Source organism: Micropterus dolomieu, linkage group LG18, assembly GCF_021292245.1.
Source record: "Micropterus dolomieu isolate WLL.071019.BEF.003 ecotype Adirondacks linkage group LG18, ASM2129224v1, whole genome shotgun sequence".
Classification (NCBI taxonomy): domain Eukaryota; kingdom Metazoa; phylum Chordata; class Actinopteri; order Centrarchiformes; family Centrarchidae; genus Micropterus; species Micropterus dolomieu.
This window is the reverse complement of record NC_060167.1, coordinates 4,813,547-4,838,902: the sequence shown is the minus strand read 5'-3', so window position 1 is coordinate 4,838,902 and position 25,356 is coordinate 4,813,547. Positions and strand designations below refer to the sequence as shown.

Genomic DNA, 25,356 nt, shown 5'->3' with positions numbered 1-25,356 from the left:
CCCTACCTGCCTACCACTTCCTGCCACCCAGTGTCCAAAATACTGATGTAAAAAAGGTGGAGGTGTGCAGCCTGTTGCCTGCAGCTCTTCATCTGCACCTAACTGTTTTATTATTCCCTGCAATATTTCAAACTGGTCCGCTGTCAAGGTGCACATTGCATTTACTTTAAAACACTTCATAATAAAAGTCAACTCATGTTTTGCCAGTTCAATGCTTTTATTGTGAAGCATCATCTGTAGGAAATGTTCAGTTTGCATTAGCGGTAACTTAATACAATTACATTTAATTAATAAAATACATTTTACCAGGAATTTCCCCACAGATGCACACTTCCTAATACTGTAAAGATATAATTGTTGCAATACTTTCATCTGTAGCCACATTTTGCAGGCCGGATGGGAAGCTTTGGCGGGCAGAATATTGCCCGCAGGCCACCAGGTGACAATACCTGCTGTATCTAAATAGGTGCAGAGGTGATTGGTAAAGTGGTTTATAACCAGTTTCCCAGTCACATCAGTTAACGAGCGGTTTAATGAAAGCACTCACCACCAACAACAACAACAACAAGCTGAATGTTGATTATTTGACTTGGCTGAAGATCAGGAAAATCACAGGTGTAGACTCCACTGTCAATCACCTTTGTATTTCTGATGGTGATGGAGGCGTTGCCGTACTTCAGTTCATCTGGAAAATGTGAGACGCGACCTTTGAACTGCCATGCTTGACCTGCACGACCGTTATTGTAATGAGTTCCTACATCATACAGGAAGACCTTCTTCTGACCATCTTTCTTCCAGTCAAAGCGTTTGAACTCAATGTTCTCCTTGCTACTGAGGGAACAGGGTAAAACAACATCTCTCCCTTTTTTCACTTTGAGGATCAGTGGCTCTGGAAGATAAAAACAGAATTAATCAGTATGTTTACAGTTAATTTAATTAGGTTTAGAACAACAAATCAACTCATGCTATCACAATAAACTTTTCTTTTGCTTTGACTTTGCCGAACACTTTGTCCTTCAGATATTTCTACTTGTTTACATTTAACATTGTTACATTTTATCAATCCTTTTTTCTTTTAGATTTCTTTTTTCTCAACCTTATTTTTACCACAGAACTTCTTTATTACAAACTTAAGAGCTCATTAATAATAACATTTAACTCTCTCTCTCTCTTTTTCCCAGGTGATGATGACTCGATCAATCCAACGGTCTGCACATTCAGCACACTAATAACAAGGAAGAAGAAGAAAGAGGAAACGAAGAGAGAGCAATGAAGAAAACACAGAAATAAAAGTTTTAACTTACAATATTTCAGTTTATTATGATTTCTAAGTTGTGTAAGAAAAAAAATCAATAACCACAAACCTCTGAACTACACTCAGATAGCAGGAACACAGATTTCATCATAACCTTCATAATCATGAAGCCTGGTAAACACTCCAGATGTTTCTGCATCGCTGTGGGGACGAGGACCTGCCAGATGTTTATTCTGACTACTTGACAAAAGTCCACGGGACTCTTAAACCAGTCAATGAGCGGCCACCTTTAACTCTTTAATGAAAACACTCACCAACAACAAGCTGAATGTGGAATTTTTGTCTTGGCTGAAGACGTGGAAAATCACAGATGTAGTTTCCACTGTCAGACAACTTTGTGTTTCTGATGATGATGGAGGCGTTGCCGTATTTTAGTCCATCTGGAAAATGCGAGACGCGACCTTTGAACCGTCCTAAACCAAACCCATCATGTTCATCATAGTAGAACACGGCCTTCTGCCCACTTTTCTTCCAAACAAAGAGTTTTGACTCGATGTCCTCGTTGGTGCCGAGGGAACAGGGTAAAATAACATCACTCATTTTATTCACTTTGATGGTCACTGGCTCTGGAAGATAAAAACATGTATTAAATCTGTATGATTAAACTGTATTAAGTTAAAACAGACATATAGAAAGCTGTTTCAGCTCATAAGAAGAAACTGTTCTTGTTCTTTGACCATGTCGAGCACTTTGTCCTCCTGATAATTGCTCGTTTGCATTCTTACCATATTTATATATTTTTACTGGAGCTGTTATCTTTTGTGTTTATTCCTTTTAATCCTTATTTTTCACACAATAGTCTTTTAGCAGAAACTTAAGAGCAGTCTAATTAATAACATTTAACTCTCTCTTTTTCCCAGGTGTTGACGAACATCAGCACTGACTCAGTTAATCAGACTGTCTCTGCCTGCACACTCAGCACACTGATAAGAAGGAAGAAGAAACGAGAGAGAGTGATGAAGAAAACACTGAACTATAAGTCAAACAAACAGAACTTATTTCAGTACATAATTATTTCTAAGTCTAGTACGTAAAAAGACAACAACAACAAACCTCTGAACTACACATAAATATCTCTGTCCACACATACAAAACATCCCGTTCACACAAACCCAAGTTTCAACGTTGATTTGTAGTTGAAACCTGAGTGATTTCACTCACTCTCCTTAACAGCTGAGCAGACCTTCCTTAAGGAAGAAGCAAAATTATAGATCAATCTTACATCCCCCAAAACGAGCTGCTAAAATAGATCCTGACTGAGGAAACAATGATCACAACATTCACAAAGGTCTGAACAGGTATTCAGACGGTGCTTTGTCAATCTAATCCTCTTTGTTTTCTGAACATGATCATGAGTTAAAGATGTGAGAAAGAAATTAAGCCAGAGGAACAACTTTTTATGACTCTTATTATTCTCATTTCCTACTCAATAAAAAGAGTCAACAAACAGTAGAGTTTCTCTTTAACGCTCGACAACGCCCGAACTTCGGCTCCTGCAGATTTGGGAAACCATAAAACTATAATCATCAGTAATCAGGATGCTGACTATCAGTCTGAAGTTTTCTTACCGTGTTCATCAGCAAACGTTGTTCCAGACCGAGTCAGGAGACAGAGACACGCGAGAGCAAGAAGCTGCATAGTTGTTGAAGTCACCTGAAGATTAAACATCACTTTAACTTCACTGTAGCGGAACTAACGGGACACTTAACGATTTCTGAATGTGTCACCTACAGCTGAAACGTCAGCACTTCCGGCTTGACCCTTCACAATAAAAGGTAAATAAAATCATAGACTGTATATAGAGACTTGGCAGAGTTCAGCTGCTATTTCTCCTCTTCCATGTTCATCTCTCTTTTCCTTAGTCTCTGTCTTTTCTCCTTCATCTGCATCTCTTTCTGTTCTTCATTTTTTCTCTCCATCTCCCTTAAATGTGCTCCTTCCACCTCTTTTCTCCTCTGTCACTTTTACCTTCTCCCTTGTTACAGCTACCGAGGACAGCCGTCCATGTATTTCACTGTTGCTGCTATTTTTCACTGTATGCTAATGAGGCTGTGAGGTTTCCGGCTGGGGATTGGCTGGTTCCCAGAAAGGTCTGGCTGATCCCGCCTCCCACATCAGAGATCCCCGATTGGAGCGGCGCAACAACCCTCCTCCAATCACTGAGCTGCCTGCAAGCACCTTGTTTAAAAAAAGTGATTTGTATTTTGTTTGGTCTGCAGAATTGGGCCAGGGTTTCAGCTTATTATTAATATCATTACTCCTTGTTAGTTATTTGTTAGCCACACTAAAGGTTTAGGGGTGCTGCGCTCCCTGTGTTTCTGATTAAAGCCACGACTGAGAGAGGTTTTTGGTTTTCCTTTTGTTTGTAGTTATTAGTCCCTTGTTTAGAAGGGGTCTCTTTTGGTTATATTTTGTTCTTCGGTTTACGCAGCACCCAGTTTGCCCAATTTCTGTTCTGACCTTTTGTTTGTTTCCCCTCTGTTTAATAAATAACATTTCCACTTTACCAAGAACATCTGGTTCATGTTTATGTCTCCTTTACCCCCAGCGAGCGGGGACATAACACCATCTTTAGTCTTTGCTCCATCTTTCTTGTCTCCCTCACCACCTCTGTTTTCTCACACTTTTTCTTTCCTCCCTTCTCCTTTATGTCATTTTCTCGTATATCGTCCTCTCATCCTCCATCCAAGTTGCATCTTTTCTTCTACCTCTTTTCTCCACGTACATCTATCTTCTCTCCTCCTCCATTTCATTTTGTGCCTCCTCTCTTCTCCTCCTCTTTCCCTTTTGTCCCTCTATTCTCTAATGTTCCTCTAATGTTATTCATCCTCTGTCTGTTATCTTCTTGTCTTCATTCACTTTCTCCTTTTTTCCCCTCTATGGTTGAATCATTTATTTTCTTCCTCATGTTCTCTGATCTTGTGCTGTCCTTTAACTCCTTCTCCCTTTTCTCTCTCTGACATTGACCTTAATTCTCTACAGTTTCTTTTATTCTCCTTTTTTTTCCTTCTTCACTCACTCACACAAAAGCCACAGAAGACTGCTGTTAACTTTCCCCTTTAACCAAATTACTTTGATGTCTGTCCTCAAATATCTGTTTTTAGAGCCTTTATTTTTCGGTCCCTTCCTCCTAAATACCTCTGTTTTTCTTTCTAGTTTATTTTTTTTATCTCTCTGCTCATTACTTTCAGCTCAACAAGCTGTTATTCCCCTTGCAGATAGGTGACAAACAGCCATTTCCATTTCTTTATCTTGTCCCAGGGAGTACTGAGAGGTAAATATAGTAGCAGACACCACAGGTAGTTGATGATCTGCAGTCACAGTGGTGCGTCCTCTCAGATGCTACGCAGCAGGAAGAAATGGCACACAGAGTCTGAAAACAGGGAGGCAGCACACTTATTACAAGGTGGTTAAACTCTCAGAGGTGATCATCATGAGACCAGCAGACACTGATATAGATATATAAATCCACTCTGCTTTTCCATAAACAAGACTACAGCCATGGTAGCAGCTCTCAGAGGTTGTACTGAGGTACAGCAGGGCTTTGAGTAACTCCAACATGCTGATGTTTACCAAGTTCACCATTGTAGTTGAGTACGTTAGCATACTAACATTTGCTAATTAGCACTAAACTTAAAATACAGCTCAGGCTGATGGGAATGTCAATCATTTCCCAGTTATTTGGCAAGCGGCAACTCCGGTGCTCGAAAATGAAGCCAGCACAGAAGTGCCAAAAACTGTAGTTCATCAAATTCATCACTGGAGGCTGGTTCCAAATGTGAGAGAATCTCCGTAGACTCCCATGTTAATAAAATGCCCAACTTTACAGCAAAAATAAAGCTGTTTACAACCTGTTTAAATTACATTAAGGCTTATAGTTTTACGTAATTAATAAGGATGTGGCCACCTTGAGTGACAGGTGGGTGCCCTCTCAGGTAGCAAGCAGATGGTTCAGCCACCAGGGCGGAGTTCAGCGCCGACAAAACGTAGCAAAATGTTTATTTCATCGGAAACGGTGGTGCCTTGAACACACTGTTGTGTACGCGAGCGCACTGCTGCCTTTTTAACACCGAATACCAAGCTGACGAAGCCCGGAGCCACCCAGAGCTCCTCTTCAGAAACCTATTGGTGACATCACGGAGATTACATCCATCTTTTATACAGTCTCTGGTATTTGGTCATAAAAATGTACTGGAAAAACAACTTTGCTAGAAGAAAAGTTCGAGGATCACCAAAGTTATTAAAATTCATCTTGAGGGGAACATGAATATCTGAACCAAATTTCACTTCAATCTTTCCAACAGTTGTTTCATTTCACCTGAATCCAGAAATGTGAATCTCGTTGTGACACTAGAGGAAAAGTCAGAGGGTCACCAAAGTCATTAGAATTCCTCCTTTGGGTGAATTGAAAGTTTGGACAAACATTCATGACATCTAATTCAGCCTGGGCCAAAGTGGCGTCACGACCAACACCGACCATACCTGCCACTTTCATGGCTACAAAAAAAATCCTACAAATCAGTACGACAATACTGTGCTGGTTTGGTTTGAAGTATTTAACTCTGAAGCCACAGTTCACTGCATCTCCGTGATTTTGGAACATTTGGCTTTTCAGCTAAGCGGCAAGAACATCTTATCTGATCACATCAAATCTGATCTCTTCCTCCTCTCCGAGCCCTCTCTACGTGTTTTGTGCTTCATTAGTTAGACTCATTAAAATTCAGACTATGTACTATTTCGCTCACAGCTATTCTTTTTAAACTTGCAGACAAAAATGTTAATTTGCTGTGTGCTTTCTCTTAAATTGTTTCTGACTCTTGGTTCTGTTTGTTAATTTCTGCCTCAACAAGCTCCCATCTCTTTAGGGAGTCAGCACGGCGGCTTCCCCTGCCTCAGCTGCTGAACCGAGCTGGTGCTTCATTCATTAACAACTTTTTCTGCTCCAGGTCACTGTGATGCACAAGACAATTTGAATTTATATGGACACATAAACAATCCCAGATCTTTTTTATTACTTGTTTGGGAGATAAATGAGAGGCAGAAGATGAAGGTGGAAATGAGAGGTGAGTGGGAGAGACGGGGATGTAAATAACACTCACAGATGTTTCTTGTTCAATTTAATTAGCGGTTCTGACAGAGGCATGCTTACCTGTCTGTAGGAGCAAACATATTTTACTTTCAGCAGATGGTTGCAACTGATTTTCCTTTGTGGGTACAAAGAGATGTCTCTTTTTGAAAACATTATTCTGCGACAACCATGAGTCATTCTGACTGTGAATTTCTTTGACACCAGGCCAGCCGCACTTATTAAAGAAAGACGGCAGAGAGAGAAATAATTAATAAAAGAAATGTGATAAGAGGGAGGGAGATAAAAAGAGATAAAGAAAAAGAGTGACATGCAGGCAGTTGTTTAAAATTCAAATCTGACAGCAATAATAATGAGGCGGAGACTTTATAAAGCTGAAGAAGAAAAAGCAAGAAAGACATTTTTAAAAAATCTACACACACATTTAAAGGTTATTGTAGTAGCCTATGTCAAAGTATTACATGCACATCTGCATACATGTGCTCTTTAAGTACCAGGATGAAAACCTGATCACATGTAAAGGGCTATAATTGTAAAGGCATTACTAGGTGTTGCTATAGTTTTGCAGACACTGTTTGGTTTTGGTTAGTAATGTATTGGTTGGATTTATTTTCCTTTTTTCATGGAACTTGTGTTTGAAAATATGGGGTTGTGTTAAATTCAAAGACCAGACATTTACTAGCCTTAATGTCGCAAGTCTATTATAGTGTTTAGTTAGCAAATTAAAATCTAAGGGAGTTTCTGACTGCAGGTGTTAACTTACACTGATTTTGTAGATATTGTAAATACTCTATTTTCATGTGTATATGTGTTCATATTTACAAATATGTATGTATTTGTATATGCAAATCTTCGTCAAAACTGTAATTTCTAACTTTAGTGCTATTTTTAAATACTAATATTTTATTGTTCTATTCCATTCTTATTTAAAATATTTGAATATTTGTTTATACATTTTGTGTGTGTGTAGAGTGGAAGGGGCTACAACTGCTTTTCATCGTGCAATACCACTTTGTACAATGACAATAAAGCTGAACTTTGAATTTATTGTCTTATAATCAGAGTTGGTTCATATTTGGGCCAATAGGATTTGTTGCTTTGTGGTTGCGATGGTGTTCAGCGGCCATATTACTGCTGAAACTTCTTCTCTGAAGTTTTAAGTTGAGATAAGAGAAGTCTGTTTTTCCCCAATTTGGTATTAGAGAAGCAAATCCTTAAACACCTTAGGAATCCTATTTTATTTGATCTTTTCTCAGGCTTGGAAATCCTAAATACTCGATCCAACATTTTTTATCAACTTTGTTATCTACCAACCAACCGACGGTACGCTTCTCTCAAACAACTTTGTGTCCGTTGGTTTTTTCTCATTGAAACAGACAAAACCTGGAGAAAAAAACACGATCGGCACTTGAGTTGACAGAAGAGTTAGAGATGTTTTGTTTATTTTTTATTTAACCATTATTTAACCAGGGAGGACCCGTTAAGATAAAATCTCTTTTTAAATAGCGCTGTGTCCAAGAAAGGCAGCAGGACAGCAAATCTGACAGTACAGACATACAGTACAGTATAAACATTGCACACTATAAAATCCAGTAGGCCTACATTAACATCATCATGCAGATAAAATACACCATTGGAATGCCTGCTTATTTAAATGTATATACATTCATCTTTTAAAACCTCTGCAATCAAGGACTTGAACTTTGCAGAATGCATCAGCGCCTCCAACAGAAGGGTCCTTTGCTAAGAGTTTCAAATGTTACTGTGTCGATGACATCTGCAAAGAAATCCAAAGATGTTCTTTTTGGGAAATTTACAACAACCCTGACCCGGGAGGTAAAAGAAAAAGAGTGGACAATGCTATCCTATTGACTTTTTGTTAGTTGTTAGCCAACACTGGTGGAAAAGTGAAAATTAGGACAGCATTACAGGGTAAACCAACAACATCACAATTTGATAAAAATGCATTTTGTAACTCTAGGCTACATGTTAATATATAATCAACCATCTATTCTGAATGTTTTTTTCATTTTCATACAGTCCTGGTTATTCTGAAAAAGGAAATGTGCCGTACATCCACATTTGAAGAAGCTGATGAAATGTAAGTGGTACAAAACCAGTTTGTGGCCTGATGATAGCTGCAGTGTTGAATGGCATCAATAGAAACAAGCATCCTCAATTCAGCTTTCTAAAATGTCGTAATTTTGATATCTGTGTTTCAACGTGTTCGTATCCTAACACACCATGTTAAAATGTACATGGGGTGTTGCAAGACTTTAAAAGGGTGCAGCAACTGAACCTTCAGCTCCAGATGACAAAAGAAAAAGTAAAAGAGAAAGTAAAGAATAAAAAAGAGAAAACTGGAGAATGACAGTGTGGCAGAGCCCAACACTAAAAGAGAAAAGGGAATAAAGAAAAGACTGACAGATGGATTGACAGATGGATAGAGGACTACCTGTATTATCCTCCAGCTGTATTTGTGTGTGTGTGTATGTGTGTGTGTGTATGTGTGTATGTGTTGGTGTGTTAGGCCCAGCTGGATTATTGTTATCCTCAAACACACTTTAATTTTGTTATGGATAAAACTGGAGACACTGACTCTCACACAGACATTTCTACACAATTTTTTTTTTTACAAAAACACACTGAGCACTGAAAATACTGTAACACACAGAACCTTGTGGTCATTCACACACACACACACACACACACACACACACACACACACACACGGAGACTAAGGTAGCGCCAGATGAAGGTAATGAATCTCTTGGAGGCTCTCTGGAGAGACGGTAACGACATGTGACACAGAGACACCAGAGGGGTGACGTGTTTGGGGTCAGTGACAGGAAGTCTACACAATGACATCACTCGACTCTCAGTGTGGGTTAAATTTACACTAATGCTGAAATAAAAGCCTCATGAGGAAGGAATATAAAAGGGAATTACAGAAAGTCCACAAGCTAATGCTGAAAGTGTAAGTTCTCCTGGCTTTTACAGCCGTTAAATAACTCAGTGTTACATGTTCAATATTTCAAGGTAATTATATTAATGTTTTAATAATAATAATAAAGGATTTTGGTCTTGTTTTAGTTCCGTGTCTTGAGTTCTACTGTTTTGCCTTGTTTATTCTTGTGAAGATTTTGTGATGGTTCTCATTCTGTTTTCTTGTCCTACTACTTAGTCCTGCCTGCAATCTTGTTTATTGTTGAATGTTGAGGAAACATGAAAAGCAGCTGCACTAACATAGAATTGAGAGCATCTATTTTTGTTTTTACCAGTCAGTAGGTCAGACCACCACTTTGGTCCAGACTGAAATATCTCAGCAACTATTCGATTGCCATTAATTTTTGTACATTCATGTTCCCCGCAGGATGAACTGCAATCATTTCAGAGATACTTCTTCTGTTGTGCCATCAACAGATCAGAATTTCAATTAGTTGAATACTTTGATTAATGACAAAATATTCTCAAAACAAATGACATTGGCTGTACTTTGTGTTTAGCAATTAAAAAATGTTTGCGTGCTAACAGGTTAAACTAAGATAGTGAACTTAAGCTGTTTTTCATTCTGCGTTCTTGTCTGTACTTGTGTTCTTGTGGAAGTGAAATGTCATCAGTCGCACTGTTCCAATTCAAAAGCATCTAGCCAAGTTCAGTCAAAACCCCGGATATGTTCTCGCTCTGCCCGTTTAACCGAGCAACATTAGCATGTTAGCATGCATTTGTTAGCATTTTGCTCAAAGCTCTGCGTTTGTCTTTAGTGCCATAACAGAAACATGGATTCATTTTAGTGACACCTGAATAAACAAAGAGATTTTGTGAAATTCTGATGGAAAAATACAAATAAAAGCATATGCATATTATGTGATTTAAATGTTGCTTCTCTGTTTATCAAAGCCACTTACAAGCAGTCTGCAGGTACAGATCTTCACACGGTTCAACCCAGAAACACTTCGACTGGTGACATCACTGATGGAGGTATTGAACCTGCGACCCCTCTGTGACCAGATGGTTACACCAACCCCCAGGCTGCCCTGCTGCCGCGGTTACTGACCACAGCTGCAGCTCAAGATGTTTTTCCTCACCTGCTTAAATGCAAATCAGAGTCTGCTGATGTTGAAGAGAGAAAATAACCAGAGAGCAGTCAGACACACTGGATTTAAAAACAACAACAGAAATTTTATTGGTCACGTTAACAAAATCATACTTAAAAATCAGCATCATCATCGTTACATACAGTACACAGCTCCTCAGTATGTACAGGAACAAGGCATCGGACCTTTACGGCGTCACACATAAATAACATGCAGATTCAACGGCCTCCTGAAGCACACAAAGCAGCGTTTACGTCACTGTGAGTGGGGATCAAACATAAGAGATGGACCTGTTTCTCTAAATGATCAGGTAAAAGTTCATATATACTGTATATATGTGTGTGTGTCTGTGTGTTGGAACAATTTCTAGAGTGACGATATATAGTATTTCCTCAATTCAGTTACACAACATTTAGCTCTTCACATTCATCCTTATTTGACTTCACATGAGATGGTTTTAAGAGGAATGTTTTAAGAGGAGTGGGATTTTAAAGATTTATAAAATGATGATGAATAATTGTCACAAATAAACATGTCAGATTATGATAATTTCTACAACACACTACAGTTATTCACTGTACACAAGTAACTGTGCTCTTCACAAAATACACCACTGAGCAAATCAGCAGTCTGTGCAGTTACAACCACTTAACCATTGTTAGACTTTGATTGATCTGTTATCAGGAGCGAAAACAGTACAAGATAACACATCTGCAACAGAATATTCATCACTGGTTTAAATACAGAAATGAACTTTGTGGAACTGATTTCAATAGTAACTACAAATATTTAGATTCTTTGTGGTGTGAAAACCTTCAAACGTCATCCTTGGCTTAGAGACATTCCCACATCTTATATAACAACTCTGTAAGGAAAGAACTCAACAGGCGCTGCAGAAGCTTTCAAGTCCACATGTTTGTTTCTTCACTCTGAACCAGATCAACTGAGAGTAAAGTTTCATACATCCAGTTTGGCAGGTGATCTGATCACAGAGTAGAAGTACAGAGACCACTTCTGAATCATGTGATATATAAGGCTTATTTTCACCAAAGAAACGATCTAATTCATTTCGAGAAGTTTGTGACATTTGACTGGTTTTCACTCGGATTTAATGTGTTTCTTCGTCATTTGCATTTTAGCTGAATGTGAAGAGAAAAATGGGAAGAAAAAGCTGCTGGAGTTTCTCTTAAAGTCATTAATAACATTTCTGGATTAACAGTTTTTAAAACAAAACATTGTAAGTTATAATACAACCCCCATCGGCTTTATAACAGTTTATAGACCCTGGTTTTCACATAGGTTAAATAGGGATATGTCACTATTCTTAATTAGAAGATTATATAACCTTATAACAACTCTGTGACCGATAAACATTCCCACCAGCTGAGTTAGCTCAACTAACTAATGAAAGTTAGAAAACAACTTTAAGTACAAGTGACATGAATCCCTTTAATGTGCTAATTGTTACTTTCATTGTCATTTATTGATTGCAAAAGATTCACATCATCACAAACGGACACACAACTCCTTTCTCAGGCCACGTAATATTTTTTTCATTCTTCTTATACATTTCATAGACTTTAACAAGTATCATTTCATTCTGGTTACTTAAAGCGATATTTCACCTGGATAGAATAGATTCTTTCTTTTTTTATATACAATTAAATTCATGAACATTCAGCTGCCCCGGGGCGTCTGTCACTTTCCTGTTATAGCTTTCGGAAATATTACAGCATATTTAACAGCACATTTAGTTAAATATTTTCAGATAGTGTTATTGACATTCACCGTGACACAGGAGCAGATGAGTTCACACTGTAATCTGGGATAATAAATATTGTTAACAAGTTAAAGGGGCAACAACGTACCCATAAATCATTATCAGAGAACAGTGAAGACTGACCTGAATGATTACTGTACCCCAAAACATCATAGGATATCCGGTTTAGGGTTGAATGCTGGGAATTGATTTTCTGGGAATTCTTGTCCAGTTTCCTGAGAACAATACCTGCATTAACCCAGGATTTATCACATTTTGCCTGCATACTGAAGACTTATCTGAAACAAAGCAGGATTTCCAAACCTCATTAAGTGGCTTCCCCTACACTTCTTTTTCATGCACATCTTTTTTTAAAGTCGAAATATCTCAAATCTTTTTACTCTTGGCTGAGGTGGAAGAGTTGTTGTATAGATAAAAAAAAATGCATCGTGGAAACTGGACTTAGTGAATAAATGATGACGTATAAGAAGCATCTGGTGAAGAGCTGAAAACATCAGATGTGTGTGAGGAGGAGGACGAAACCTTCCTCACATTAACATGTGTTTCCCTTCATTGTGTCCTCTTCTTCTGTGATGGTTTAACGGCAGCGACGAAAGTAGAGCCACCAGCTGTTTATCCAGATGCATCAGCTCCTAATATTTACATAACAGTAGTTTATATTCTGGATTTTTTTATGGATTCAATTAACCAGTGGAGGGTCAATAAAGGCCTCAGTTCACATGTTGCCCCTTTAAAACAAGTTACCATGGTGACAGATTCCTCAGTCAGTGGACGTTGATGCTAATGAGCGTTTGGACACGTCTGCTTTGGCCCCAAAAAATATCCCACCTAAGTGAAATATCGCATTATCTCGTTAAATATACATTAATTCACGTTTAAGACAATAAAAATAATAATAAAAAAAAAGCAGGAATGTTTATACAATAGTGTTTGCAAGGCGAAATCACGTGACTGTTTACACATGTGGATCGTGTGATATTGCATGACACTGCTGCGATGGTGCCACCTCCTGCATTGCAGTATTAATTTTTACATTCATTGAGTCTCTGAGTAAAATGCTACTGCTGTGTGTTACATGTGTGCATATTAAATCTGTACATAAAGGGAAGCATGTTTTCAGTGGGCGCTTTGTGGAGATTTGTAGGCGTAAACTGTGATTTTACTCTGTTTTCTTTATCTGGTAGCTTAAAGAGCTGCTTATTTGAGGTTACATTTTTTACAAGGTGCTCGTGTTCACTGTGTTGGCAACCTTGTTTTTCTGAAGCTGCAGATAGTGTAGTGATTAATGAGACCGAGCGCCAGGTCAAGCACCCTGTGTGCCGCTGAAGTGTCCTTGAGTGAAGTACTGAATCGCAAGCAGCTGTGGGAACACTGTGCTGTAACTGACCTTTGACATCTGACCCCTCAGTGTGGAGAAGGGGGAGGAGGAGTGTGTCTGTTCTGGAGAGGACAAATAGGAACATAGATTGTCTCTGATGCATTTGCTTGTAACTGCGCGTTGCCTTATTCTGCATTCCTTTATATCAGAGGTTTTAAACAGTCAACAGAGTCAACAGTAGCTGTGACACGCAGCTCACGGGTGATATTATCGTACTTTATGCACTTTTAACACTGCAACACAACATTTTGTGCCGGATTGCTGCAATTTGTGTTAAAATAATAAATGAAAACAGTCATAATTAGCAGCGTAACATAAATGTGCTAGGCCCTGAGGCAAAAAAGCACGCTTGTATACATAATGGCATACAAACACATGACTCCATGCAATTGCAAACCTGCAGCCTTTGATCAGCACCATGGACAGCAGCCCAAGTGCCAAGTCTATCAAGGTAGGTCTAACAGCCTTTCTCTGCACTCAAACCACCACCGTCAGCTTCAGAAACAAATCAACACACAGCAGCATACACGGTATGTCAATAATCACAGAACAAATAGTGAATAGGAAAAGTACAGCAACTCATCAGAGGCCTACACGGTATGAATGAATGGATGACATCATCTGATCACAATCTAGGCAGTAATTGTCGCTGTCCCTCATGGCCCCTTGTAATCAGCTGGGCCCAGGTGCATTGCACTGGCTGCACCATCTGTACTAATGCCACTGGTCATGATGTATATATTTTTAGATTCAGTGTGACTTACACTTTCCAAGGACATTATTTCCTTCCATGTCCACAGCAAATAAAGTAAATCAGTGGCAGCTGTCTTTACATCCATGGGACCACTGCAAACAGGCAATGCTAATATCTAAATCTGCAACTTTTAATGAAGCCAATTTGCCCAAATGTAAAAATTCAACATTATATTTCCTGTTCTAAAGCATCATGGAAACTGTGGTTCTGAAATGTAGTAGACGATTATTCACAAAATAGAAGGAAGACTAATGAGTTATAAAATGTTTTTCAGTATATTTTGGGACATTAGTTGATTTGTTTGTTTGATGAAACATGGTTCTTGTATTCCACGAATGCAGACATTCTCTTCTATCTAATTATATACAGATATTTACCCATCGCACACTCATAAATACATCGCTTACACTAAGTCACATGGCAATAATCAGAGGTGTAGCTACGGTAAATTTGGGATTTGATGACCAAGTGATCTGACTTATCTGTGGCAACCAAATTGAAAAAAACTAATCTAAATCCCATGCTAAGGCTTTATTCATTAGCATAGCGGGGCAATCTGCCTGCTTTGTCCTCATGATTTCCTGCAGCGAGTTGTGACTACTCAGCTAAATTTCGCCCTTGGCCTGGTGTGAATTAAAGCTTTGGTTCTTGGAAAATGTCCACCTGCAGATGATTTGTCCTAAAAATGTGTAATTTATTCCTGCAAAGTCCCAAAGGCTCCTTGCATTTATATATTTCCCTCCTCGGGGATACAATCAGAGGTTTCAAGAGTTTATAACATTGTCTCCTCTGTGGTGCCCTCACAAGCCCTTTCCATGACATCCGAGAACTGCTCTACCAACAGTGCTTGTTATAAATAGACCATTTCTATGGTAACAGAGTCATCGTGCTGCCGACAGAATAAAGATTGATTTTCTCTGTCTTTGGCCAAGGTGCTCGTGGTCGGTCTTGACATTCAAACACGTCACAGAGGAACAGAAACATAGTTTTGCTCTTTTCAGAGGCTCCACACTCACATGTCCATTCTCCCTCCCGCTCTCTTCTTCTGTTCTCATTTCTAGTAAATATCCATTCACGTATTTTAGGATGTGTTCACGGTTCAAGATGTATTTTGTATGAATCAACCCTTTAATTTTTCTTTCAAAACTCTTCTTTTTTAAATGGTGAGTTGCCTTTGTATTTTACAAACCTATAATGATAGAGCACAACTAAATAAAATTGTAGAAAGTATAAATTAGGTCTACATGTGTCTTACTTGGATATATACATACTGTATATTCTTTATTATTCCACTTCGATAATATCATCAGCCTCACGATGGACAAAATCGATGCAGCAGAACCAGAGATATCGTATTTTTAATTCCACTCATTCGTCTTCCTTGTCAAAATCTATTGTCTACGTTACCCACAATGCAACTACATCGCCAACAGCTGGGTCGGCTAATGTAGCCTGCAGCAGAGATGAGCAGCGAGCTACAGATGTCTGGTAAGTTCACATCTTTCTTATGCTGCGTCCAGAGGAAATTTCCAACCTCTTAGCGTTCTAGGTGCACAACGCCTGACCGTGACAAACTGATGTTTCTTGGGTACACATGATTGAATCTCAGCAGTGCACTTTGTTGTAATGAAAACGATTGACATAAATATACGTTAACTGTTTTACCGTCTACATCAGTTGGTAATCAGCAAAAATGTTGGATTTCCTAATGTTTTCAAATTTTTTACGTTTTCCCGAATAACTTTTGTGCAAAGAAGATGACTTTTTGTTTGATTGTTTACTGTAGACCTAATTAAGTTCGTAATTAATACTAACACTAGCGACATATTTCAATTTACACACAAGACAGGTTTTACTATATGCTCGTATGTATTACATGTAACACAGGCGAATATACTTCCTGTTGCCTTTTTAGCTGATGGTTTACCATTTATAATATGCAGTTCCACGAGCCATTGTTTTGAGATGTCAGACATCTGCTTCTTTGTGAAGATGGGGTAGATGGATTCGCTACGAGTTCACAAGTAGGAACTCTGACGTTTCATTGTACTTTTACTATCAGGAGGGCGAGATCTGAGTTGTCTGGAACGCAGCAAAACTCACATTTGTCATTTTCAAACTTGTAGTCTTCAGGCCTTGAGGACGTTTTTCAGACTTAACACAGCTCCCTCTGGAGACACAAAAGGCTTTATGCTACCTTTTTTTTCACATAAGCAGCAGTCTAACACCTGGAAAAGCACTTCTCCTTTAAAGGTGCAGAGTTTTTTCCACAAAAGCAATCAGCAACCTTTTAGTCTGCTTCCTCGTGACCTGATTCTATCCATCCGTGCGTGTAACTAAACCCCACTCTAAAAACCTTTTTCTTCCAGCTCTGTGCGTCCAACCTGTGTGAAGCGAACCAGCAAGAACAATCATTCCCTCTATCGTGTTGTGTTTCTGCTGCTGTGTTGTTCCCCGCTCTAATGAGGAGCTGCAGGTTGAAGCAGGCCTAATTTCTCTCTCTCTGTCCCTCGACAAGAATCAGCGTTAGAGGGCTTTTTCACGCTCGTTAAAACCTTAAGTAGAGTCGTGTCTGTCTGTTTGTTGTTTCACTCTGGGAAACCTGATAGTGTCTTTGGAAGTATTTAGCTTCATGCAGAGTCACTCCCTGTCCTCCCCCCATGCAAGCTGAGAATCCATCTCTTCAAGAATCAGCTCACGTCATCCGGCGTCTCCGCTGCATCGGCTCTCCCACATCCATTAATCTCCTTCACTCTCTCACCTCTGCTGCCTCTGTTGACTTCTTATTTCTTTTTCTTTTTCTCCTAATCATACCGAAATCACGGAAGCCTGTGTGCTCTTTACTTCTGGTTGTAAACTGGTGATGTACAGATTGTACACTGTGGTGTTCATCATGCATCATTCAGGATTAGAGTCTCATCTTAAACATGTAGTAGCATTTCCATATCGATGTTTCTGTATGTGTATCATTTTAAGCATCAAATATTATAAAATTCAAATTAGTGTAAAGTGGAGTAAGCCAGGGCGGAGCCGCAGCAGGGCGAGCGAGCAGCAATAACCTCAGCGAACATCTGTTGACCGCATAAACAGCCCCAGATCAAATGCTTTCTTAATGGAACAATATTCTATAATTCATTATCAAGACACACATTAAAGGTGGTATCAAGAAGTGAATTGAGTTTCTACTTCAAGACAATTTCAGGGTCAGTTTTTGTTGGTACATAAATGTTTATCATGAAGACAGTTTTGGTTTTATTTGACACCTGACACCACTGGCGCTTCTGCTGCTGCCGCCGATTACAATGGAGGTGAATATAATTTGGTTTGTGTGTCATGGATATTATAGATAATCAGGTAATAAATGTTTTCCAGACTGCAGGTTTGCAGCGGCTACCTTCAGGACCTTTTTACGACGTCAGTCCAGCTTGTTAGAGCAGGACAGAATAATGCTGTCTAAGTTAAGATGGCTCAAATATGAATATCAGATGCTTAAAATGAACCTGCAGTCCACGCCAGCGAACACCAGCGCACAGGGAGTTATCACTATAAATGTCTTAACTTCCAGAAGTTTGATAAATATACACGTGTTATTTCGAACGTGCCAAACTAATCTGGCAGGATGACATTTACTAAAACTTGTCACAGATTTTATTATATTCCAGACACAAAAAAAAGTAAAGTGTGATCACACTCTGAACTGTGAAAGTGAGAAGGAGGCTGGATATTTCTCAGACAACCTTTGATTAACAGAGGAACCTCAGCTGGCATGGCTGTGGGAGATTTTAGCTTCAAACTAGAAGCGGGCATTTTATTCCGGACGGGAGTCAATTTCACTATTTATCACAGCTTTTTATATATAAATATGCAGTTCTAATATGAATAAAGGCTATTTTCTTATTTTTCTAATCAGGAATGGGACGTGTTTTTGTGAAAATGGGATGACACAGGAGTGAAAATCCACTCCTGTGTCACCCTCTACTTCAAACACCAAAGATAACAGAGCTTAAATAGTTGCCTCATTGCTTCACTTACATACAGCAGGATCAACTTGTTAGTACAAAATATTAAAAACATTTCAAGTGCTTTAAATTAAAAGACAAAATGCATTGTTTGCCCCTCAGCAGGACAACATACTCACTGTGCCTTTCAAAACCATTACAAATCAGTTTTGTAAAAATAAAAGAATTTTCTGATCTTGCACGGCTTTGGTCACGGTTTGGTTAGCTTTAGGGACTGTCAGTAGGAAAGGGGAAACAAATAGTGGCTTTTTATTAACCCATCTGACCGCATCACTCCTCCATCTGCTGACTTTGTGGCTCTATAACAACATCATCAACTCCCTTTGCTTCTGAGTGAAAAAAAGTCATAATTACTGAAGCCGCTAACATCAATTGAATGTAAAAAAACTTAATGTTTTTCTTGGGGGGAGAAGTCTCCTGCAGCTACAAGTGCCCAAGCAAAAGTCGTCTTAAGATTTAACAAAGAAGCTCTCTCATGTGAATCCACCAGAAGCAGCCAGAGACGAGTCTTTTCTTTACTCAAGGACACCTCAGCAGAGACAGACTGTAGCCGGGATTGAACCTGTGACTGTCCAGCAACAGAACAGTCTTTAAAATGAACCTGCTGCACCAGAGATTATCGAACAGTGCTTCTGACACTGCCATTACCAAGTAATGTATAATATAGGAAGTAAATAAATTTGTGGTAAAATAAACTTAATTTAATTTTCCTGCAGAATACTTTAGGGAAGATTGATCTGAGTATATACCAGTTATTATGAATACAGTACATGATTACAGTTAGCATTTTAACAACTGTGTATCTACTAGAGTTGCAACGATCAATTAAATGATTACTGAACACTAAATTAATAGGCAACTATTTTGATTTGATTATTTGTCTACGTTATTTTTTAAGCAAAACTGTTTTCAGACACTAAAATGGGGATATTTGCTGTTTTTTTTAATTATGTCAACTTGGATTTTTGGAAATATCTTTGACATTGACATTTTATGGACCAAAAATGTTATCTACAGTGAAAGAAAACATGAGTTGCAGCCCTAATATCTACTAATGATTAAATTCTATTAGTTTTCCCATGGGTTTTTTGTGATTTAATGAATCTCAATGTTCAGCACTGAAGCACAATTGTTCAGCTTTTGTTCAGCTGCTCAGTTTCAGAGTTGGTTATTAAGCTGCTAACAGAAAGAAATTGCTCCAACCGTGACGAGGTTTTCCAATTTTGCATGCCTGTGTTGCGTATTTTGGTTTCTGAGCATTAGCTGTTGCTGGTCGACTACATCCGACATGTCTATGTGTAATATTTACAGTATATTTGTACTGTGAAATTAAAATGTGATACATATCTTAATAAACAGCTTTGAGATAGTATGTCAGTGTGTGTGTGTATATTAAGATTTTCTCACAAGTACAGAGTCACACACTGGTTTGTGAGCACACCTGTCTTATGAGGACATTATGGGTGTGTGTGTGTGTGTGTGTGTGTGTGTGTGTGTGTGTGTAGCTACATTACCCTTGGCTAACTGTCTCACTATACAGACCTTAATACATTAGCATAATAATACTTGTGTATACACAATTTACAGTGTCTGTGTTTACTCATTAAGGCATATTGTATCCTTACATCACATAAATAACATCTGTTTACATATAATACAAATAAGTAAGTAGGCGCTGTGTCATTAAAGGTTCAGTCCAGTCAAAACCAGCTTCTTCTCCAGAAAGGAAAAAAAAGACTGAAGACACCTTGATGTTTGTTCTTTTAAATCGAATGAACTGTTTCACTATTTAAAGCACAGTTCTACATTATTTTTTCATAGATCATATACTGATTATAATAATTGCTGTGCCCGTTAAGATTCATTTCAACATTCAATTAAATAAAACCAGGAAAGTCACAGCAGCTGAAATTGTGAGTTTTTCTTATCACAGCAGCAACTAGCATGTAGCACATGCTAGTTCCATTGTCCACTAAACTCTCAGGACCTTTAAATGTCAGATAATCATTCATTCGTATTTTAAAGGAGATGCTGATTGTGGATTTTCACTTGCAGCATTATACAAAGACTCTGATGTTGTGGAAAGTGATGCTAGATGCAGAAAATGCTGATTAGTCAACATGAGGCAACAGTTTTGAGTGATGCAGCATGAGACATTTGATATGTGACATGATACTTTGGAGATCTGGGTTGTTATTGTTTCATTCATGGAAAGCATCGTGTCATTGTATATGTGAAACTGTCATCTATGGCCTTGAGCCACCAGCGGTGAAAGTGTTAAATCACTCTGTCGGGTGAGAAACTGTTGGGGAGTTGACTTTCACGCCTTTACAGATTTATGTGTCTGGTTTTGTCACTTACAAAATTACATGTCTTTCCCAGCTGTCTGAGAATCACCTTCAAACAAATATGCAATCCAAACTAAATGACCCAATACAGCTACTCAAAAATGGATTCGGCCGGGTAGAGACATTCCTGTGATGAAAACCAAATGTTTTTCCTTCATCTAGTTTCCACCGTGAAAAACAAAATGAATCGATTTGCGACCAAGACGCAGGGACAAAATCTGTGTAGGGTTGGATAAAAACACAAAAGAACCATCAAGGAGAGAGCGAAATGATTTCTGACAAACAAAATCAGACTAGGTAAGAGTGTAGATGGCTGCTGGACTGCTGATGCAATGCTTTCTGGGTAATGTGTGTCACCCTCTTAACAATGATTCATATCAGTCCTCTCAGTCTAACACCTCTCTCTCCTCTTATCATCCCCTCCTACCTCTTTCTGCATCTTATTGTATTACAGTCAAAAATCAATCAACTAAATATTTTAGAAATGTCAAATTTTAAAGCTGCATTAAGCTAATGTTTATTTTAGAGATATTTTAGGACATTGTTTTGCCTTTAATTGACAGAGTGAGGTGAAGGCACGAAAGGCAACAAAGGTCTCTGTCTGGAGTCAAACCGGCGAGATCAATATTTAACAAATTTAGAAAATAATTAAGAACAATTTAAAAAAATATTTTGAGAAAAAAAGTGAGATTAAAGTATAAATATTACAAGAAAAGGTCATGATATTATGAGAACAAGGTCACAGTAGACTTTAACACAGTCATATTAATAAATCAAACAAATTGCTTAATGCAGGTTTAAATTGATCATCCTTTTTTTGAGGGCATGTGGTGACACAGATTAGATTATTTTATGCTTCATCTTCTCTACTGTTACTGACAATTTATTGCTGATGCTGCTGGTGGCTGTAAATGTCACGCTAGAGTTAAATATTAGTTTCAAAAGTGTTGCCTCTGTCAATTTGTGCGAGAGCTTTAGCATCACACTTTCCATGTTACTTTATTTAGACAGTCCAGTAATGACACTCCAATTTCCAACAGACGTAGCATGATAGACTACGTCAGATATTTAATGTTTGTGTTAAGGTTAGATTGGGCGTTTAAAGTGTGCCAAGGTGTAAATCTTGAACATCTTTTGTAGAGTTTCAACACTGGACGGACGTCATAAATAAAGTAATTGTTCTTTCTGCAGTGGCGACAAACCTCCAGGGCTGTCGGACACGATGTGCTTTATAATGTAAAACTCAGTCTCTGATTAACATACTAGGATTTATATAGTAACTGTAATCTTTGAAATTCAACCATTCATCTCCAAATGTGCTCTTTTCCACACTGGCATAGGCTTACCTCTCTTCTTCTACCGAGTTGAGCTCTCTTTTGTTAAGTAATACATCCCTTATGATTGGTTAGAATAAATATCCCATAAACTTGGTTTAGCGTTCATCCAAAAACGCCGGGTTAACGCTGGGTCGCTCCAGCAGAGAGCCTTGTGCTCAAGATGTGCTTCTCCTGCCGGCACAAACAGGGGGCCTGCACCATTTTGCATCCCCGTTTTGCAACTGAGCGCTCACTCAGAGGAAGGCAAAACAGCTGCAGAGTGAGAGTAAAGCCCCGCTAGTTGACTCCATGTGCTGCATTTGTAGAAGAAGAGGAAGATGTGGCAGGAGGAGGGTGTCTGCTTGGTCCTGGTTCTGATTTGGAGTCCCCACTAGGTCCTGGCTGAATGTTATTCCCTGTCTCTGCACGTTCCACCAAAAAATCCTCACCTCCGTCCCCGCCCTCGCCGCTTACTGCCTCTCCAGTCGCCAGCTGCTTCATCCTCAGGTTGATGGAACCGTAAGTCCTCTTAGGTCGAACAAACGCCGCCCTGCGTCGGTACATCTCGCCCCGGCAGATGGACACCATGAGCAGCATAGACAGGAACATCCCTCCCAGGGTCAGCAGGCCCAGGCCCGCGATGATGCACTTGTCCAGGTGGGAGCCCAGCTGGGCGTAGTACATCTCCAGCTTCTCCATCTGGCGAGCCGACACGGAGTCCGGGTCGACTTTGGCCTCTCGCGGGATGGTGTAGGCTATGACCACCAGGACGATCCCGCTCACCAGGAACACCAGGGCGAAGATGAAGCCGTAGTCAGCAGAGTGATCATCAGCGGGGCTGAACTCAGTGAAGTCCTGGCCGTCCTCCTGCCCTCCACCTCCTTCCTCCTCATCATATGACCGCGGAGAGATCTCCTGATTCTGCTGCTCCCCCTAAAAAAAGACAAAAATTACAAACAAGAGCAACACATGACCAAGAATAAACCCAATATTTATAAAGGAATTGCAGGTAAAAACAGAGAAAACCAAGCTGGAAGCAAAAGTCTTTTAGTGTCAACATCTGAGTCACATTTTAAATAATGCAAGTAAGTAAATATCTGAGTACAGTGGCATCTGGCAAACAGTCTGGTCCACAGTGGCTGCCACAAATAAAAACCTGCATTGCAAATGTTGTTTCTCTGTTAACAGTATTGGTTAAGACCATTCAAGCCAAAAGACAACTTCATTTTAAAAGTGCCACAGAGCTATTTCCGAAAATATAATCACGTTTTTCATATCTTTACAAGCACATTATGTTTTTGTTTTTGCTTGAATCATTTTGTCATGGTTGATGTGACTTTTTTCAGAAGTTAATCTCTGGTTGTGTAACCAGACTAATGACATCCTTGTATAACATCTTGTGTAGGCCAAGTGCTCTTTAGTTGTATCCCACCACTTTATCATACTTTATTTTTGCAGTCAGGTTTTGTTTGTGAGTAGCAGGGTAAAAAATGTAATAATTAGGCTACTGTCACCTCACTGTAACCACATCACTGGTTAACATAATGAATGGTAGCCTAACTACTACTAAAAAGACAGCTATGGTGGAACAAATGATAGCAGTTTCTGCTATCATTTGTTCCACCATAGCAGTAACCACCCAACAAGGCTGAACTTACCTTGCTGTTGCCTGAAGCTGAGGGCGGACGCCCCGCCGACGCTGTGGCCCCCTGCTGGTGGCCGAGCTCCTCGTCCTGCTGGTAGGAGGCGTTCTCGAACCCCCGGGCAGCGCAGCCCACTGTGGCCGCTGTCCAGGGTGCTGAGGGTGGTGTCGGAGACACGCCTCGCCGGCCTCCACCACCCCGCAGCTCCCGGAGCTCTACGGCATTGAAAGAAGACTCCATCTAAATGTGTCCGATGTGCTCATGTCTTCACAACCCCTCTGCTCTGCATTATCCTCACTGAATAAAGAAAACATATGATTGAATGGACAAGAGAAAGTAGATACAGGTAGGCCTTTAATGTGTTAAAACTAACCAGACAGCCTGACATAATAGTCCCTACCTATTACTTTAGTGACATTAGTGTCTGTGGAGAAATCAATAGTGACCGACATCACTCTTTAAATATTTATATAGGCTACTGGTGAGTAAATCTACACATTAGTGACATGTAGCCTCATATTTGATATACTCTGGTATGTCCCTGTTACTATTAAATACGTCTCCACTGAGGGTTTTTGAACCCATATCAATAAAATTATTAAAAATCAATGATGAAAATGTTAAAAATCAAGCAGTTCTGCAGCACGAGGGAGGTTTCAGGACAGAATCAGTAGGTTATCCATCACACACACACACACACACACAAATCATCTCAATCATGAGCATCTCACCTTGATAATTAGGCCTATTTATTTCCATTTTTCTTTCATCATCGCTGTCACTTCCTGTTGAGACATGTATGGACAGTTAAAACCAGATCCTAAATCCTAAACAGATCCATCACTGTAACACCATCCGCTCCTCACACATACACGCATGTGCACAGGAGGGTGTTGAAAACACAAGTGACATGAAAACAAAGACAGCAGTGAGACAAATGTCTCTGAAAAAAATAGCCTACATTTAGTTTTATTTTATTTCACAGAGAATAAATTCACAGTGTGTTCATGGTTAACACTGTGGGTGTGAACCTCATCCAAACAGCAGTTTCGCTCCAGGTTATTCTAATTCTAATTATTATAATTATAATGAAAAGCCTGTGTAAAAGCAGTGTGATAGTCTACATTAGGCTACAAGACTATAGTTGATCCTCTTGACTCAGTTAGCCATGAGGTGTAGCCTAACTTTATTTATAAAATGCGCCCTTTTCATTTCACTTTTTTGTATTTAATCTCCGGGAAAGCATCACATGTGTTGTCTCTGCAGCCGGTTAATCTCCGGGGAGCACCAGACTAAAGTAGCCCACTGACACAGTTACCATCTATCGTTACATCAAGCCCCGTGGCCCGCAGACAGCCTGAGCGCCCATGGGTAAGGTGTCCGGCAACACCATCACTGTGACCTTGTGATGCGCCAAACTGCCAAAACCTGGACCACTACACTCCGTCTGTGTGTGTGTGTGTGTGTGTGTAGGAGAGATAATATCAGGATCAACCGGGACTGATAAGCACCGACACCGACTGACATGTTGTTCATTATCCAGACCTGAAGGCAGATAACACGGACTGAGAGAGGAGGGGGAGTCCGAGCCAGAGCGGGATCTTATTCAGAGTTAAATTA

General features: G+C 39.4%; 2 protein-coding genes across 4 annotated transcripts; both read right to left on the bottom strand.

The window, feature by feature from the left end:
- Window positions 1-246: 246 nt before the first annotated feature.
- LOC123956462 (immunoglobulin superfamily member 11-like) lies at window positions 247-3,242 on the bottom strand. 3 transcript variants are annotated; one of them, XM_046028666.1, is made up of 5 exons: window positions 2,884-3,242; window positions 1,570-1,881; window positions 1,365-1,456; window positions 1,160-1,225; window positions 247-889 (listed from the first exon to the last, which is right to left on the bottom strand). In XM_046028666.1, exons 1-5 carry the CDS (start codon window positions 2,981-2,983, stop codon window positions 881-883), a joined length of 579 nt encoding a protein of 192 aa, XP_045884622.1. In that variant the 5' UTR covers window positions 2,984-3,242; the 3' UTR covers window positions 247-880. The 3 variants fall into 3 exon arrangements, with proteins under 3 accessions (XP_045884622.1, XP_045884621.1, XP_045884620.1); XM_046028665.1 differs by lacking the exons at window positions 1,160-1,225; window positions 1,365-1,456 and having other exon boundaries at window positions 2,884-2,968; window positions 3,047-3,242; XM_046028664.1 differs by lacking the exons at window positions 1,160-1,225; window positions 1,365-1,456.
- A 19,148-nt stretch (window positions 3,243-22,390) lies between these two features.
- Window positions 22,391-24,522, bottom strand: tmem74b (transmembrane protein 74B). The gene is made up of 3 exons (XM_046029572.1): window positions 24,468-24,522; window positions 23,752-24,033; window positions 22,391-23,026 (listed from the first exon to the last, which is right to left on the bottom strand). The coding sequence occupies exons 2-3, from the start codon at window positions 23,974-23,976 to the stop codon at window positions 22,391-22,393; spliced, it is 861 nt and encodes a 286-aa protein (XP_045885528.1). The 5' UTR covers window positions 23,977-24,033; window positions 24,468-24,522.
- Between the last annotated feature and the right edge of the window lie 834 nt (window positions 24,523-25,356).

Excerpts from the sequence above, each read along its gene's own strand:
- tmem74b (XM_046029572.1), bottom strand. The coding sequence starts at position 23,976 with ATGGAGTCTTCTTTCAATGCCGTAGAGCTCCGGGAGCTGCGGGGTGGT. Across the intron at positions 23,027-23,751 it reads CAGCTTCAGGCAACAGCAAG|GGGGAGCAGCAGAATCAGGA; the intron begins GTAAGTTCAGCC and ends GTCTTTTTTTAG.
- LOC123956462 (XM_046028664.1), bottom strand. The coding sequence starts at position 2,983 with ATGTTTAATCTTCAGGTGACTTCAACAACTATGCAGCTTCTTGCTCTC. Across the intron at positions 1,882-2,883 it reads AACGTTTGCTGATGAACACG|AGCCAGTGACCATCAAAGTG; the intron begins GTAAGAAAACTT and ends TTTATCTTCCAG. Across the intron at positions 890-1,569 it reads CCACATTCAGCTTGTTGTTG|AGCCACTGATCCTCAAAGTG; the intron begins GTGAGTGTTTTC and ends TTTATCTTCCAG.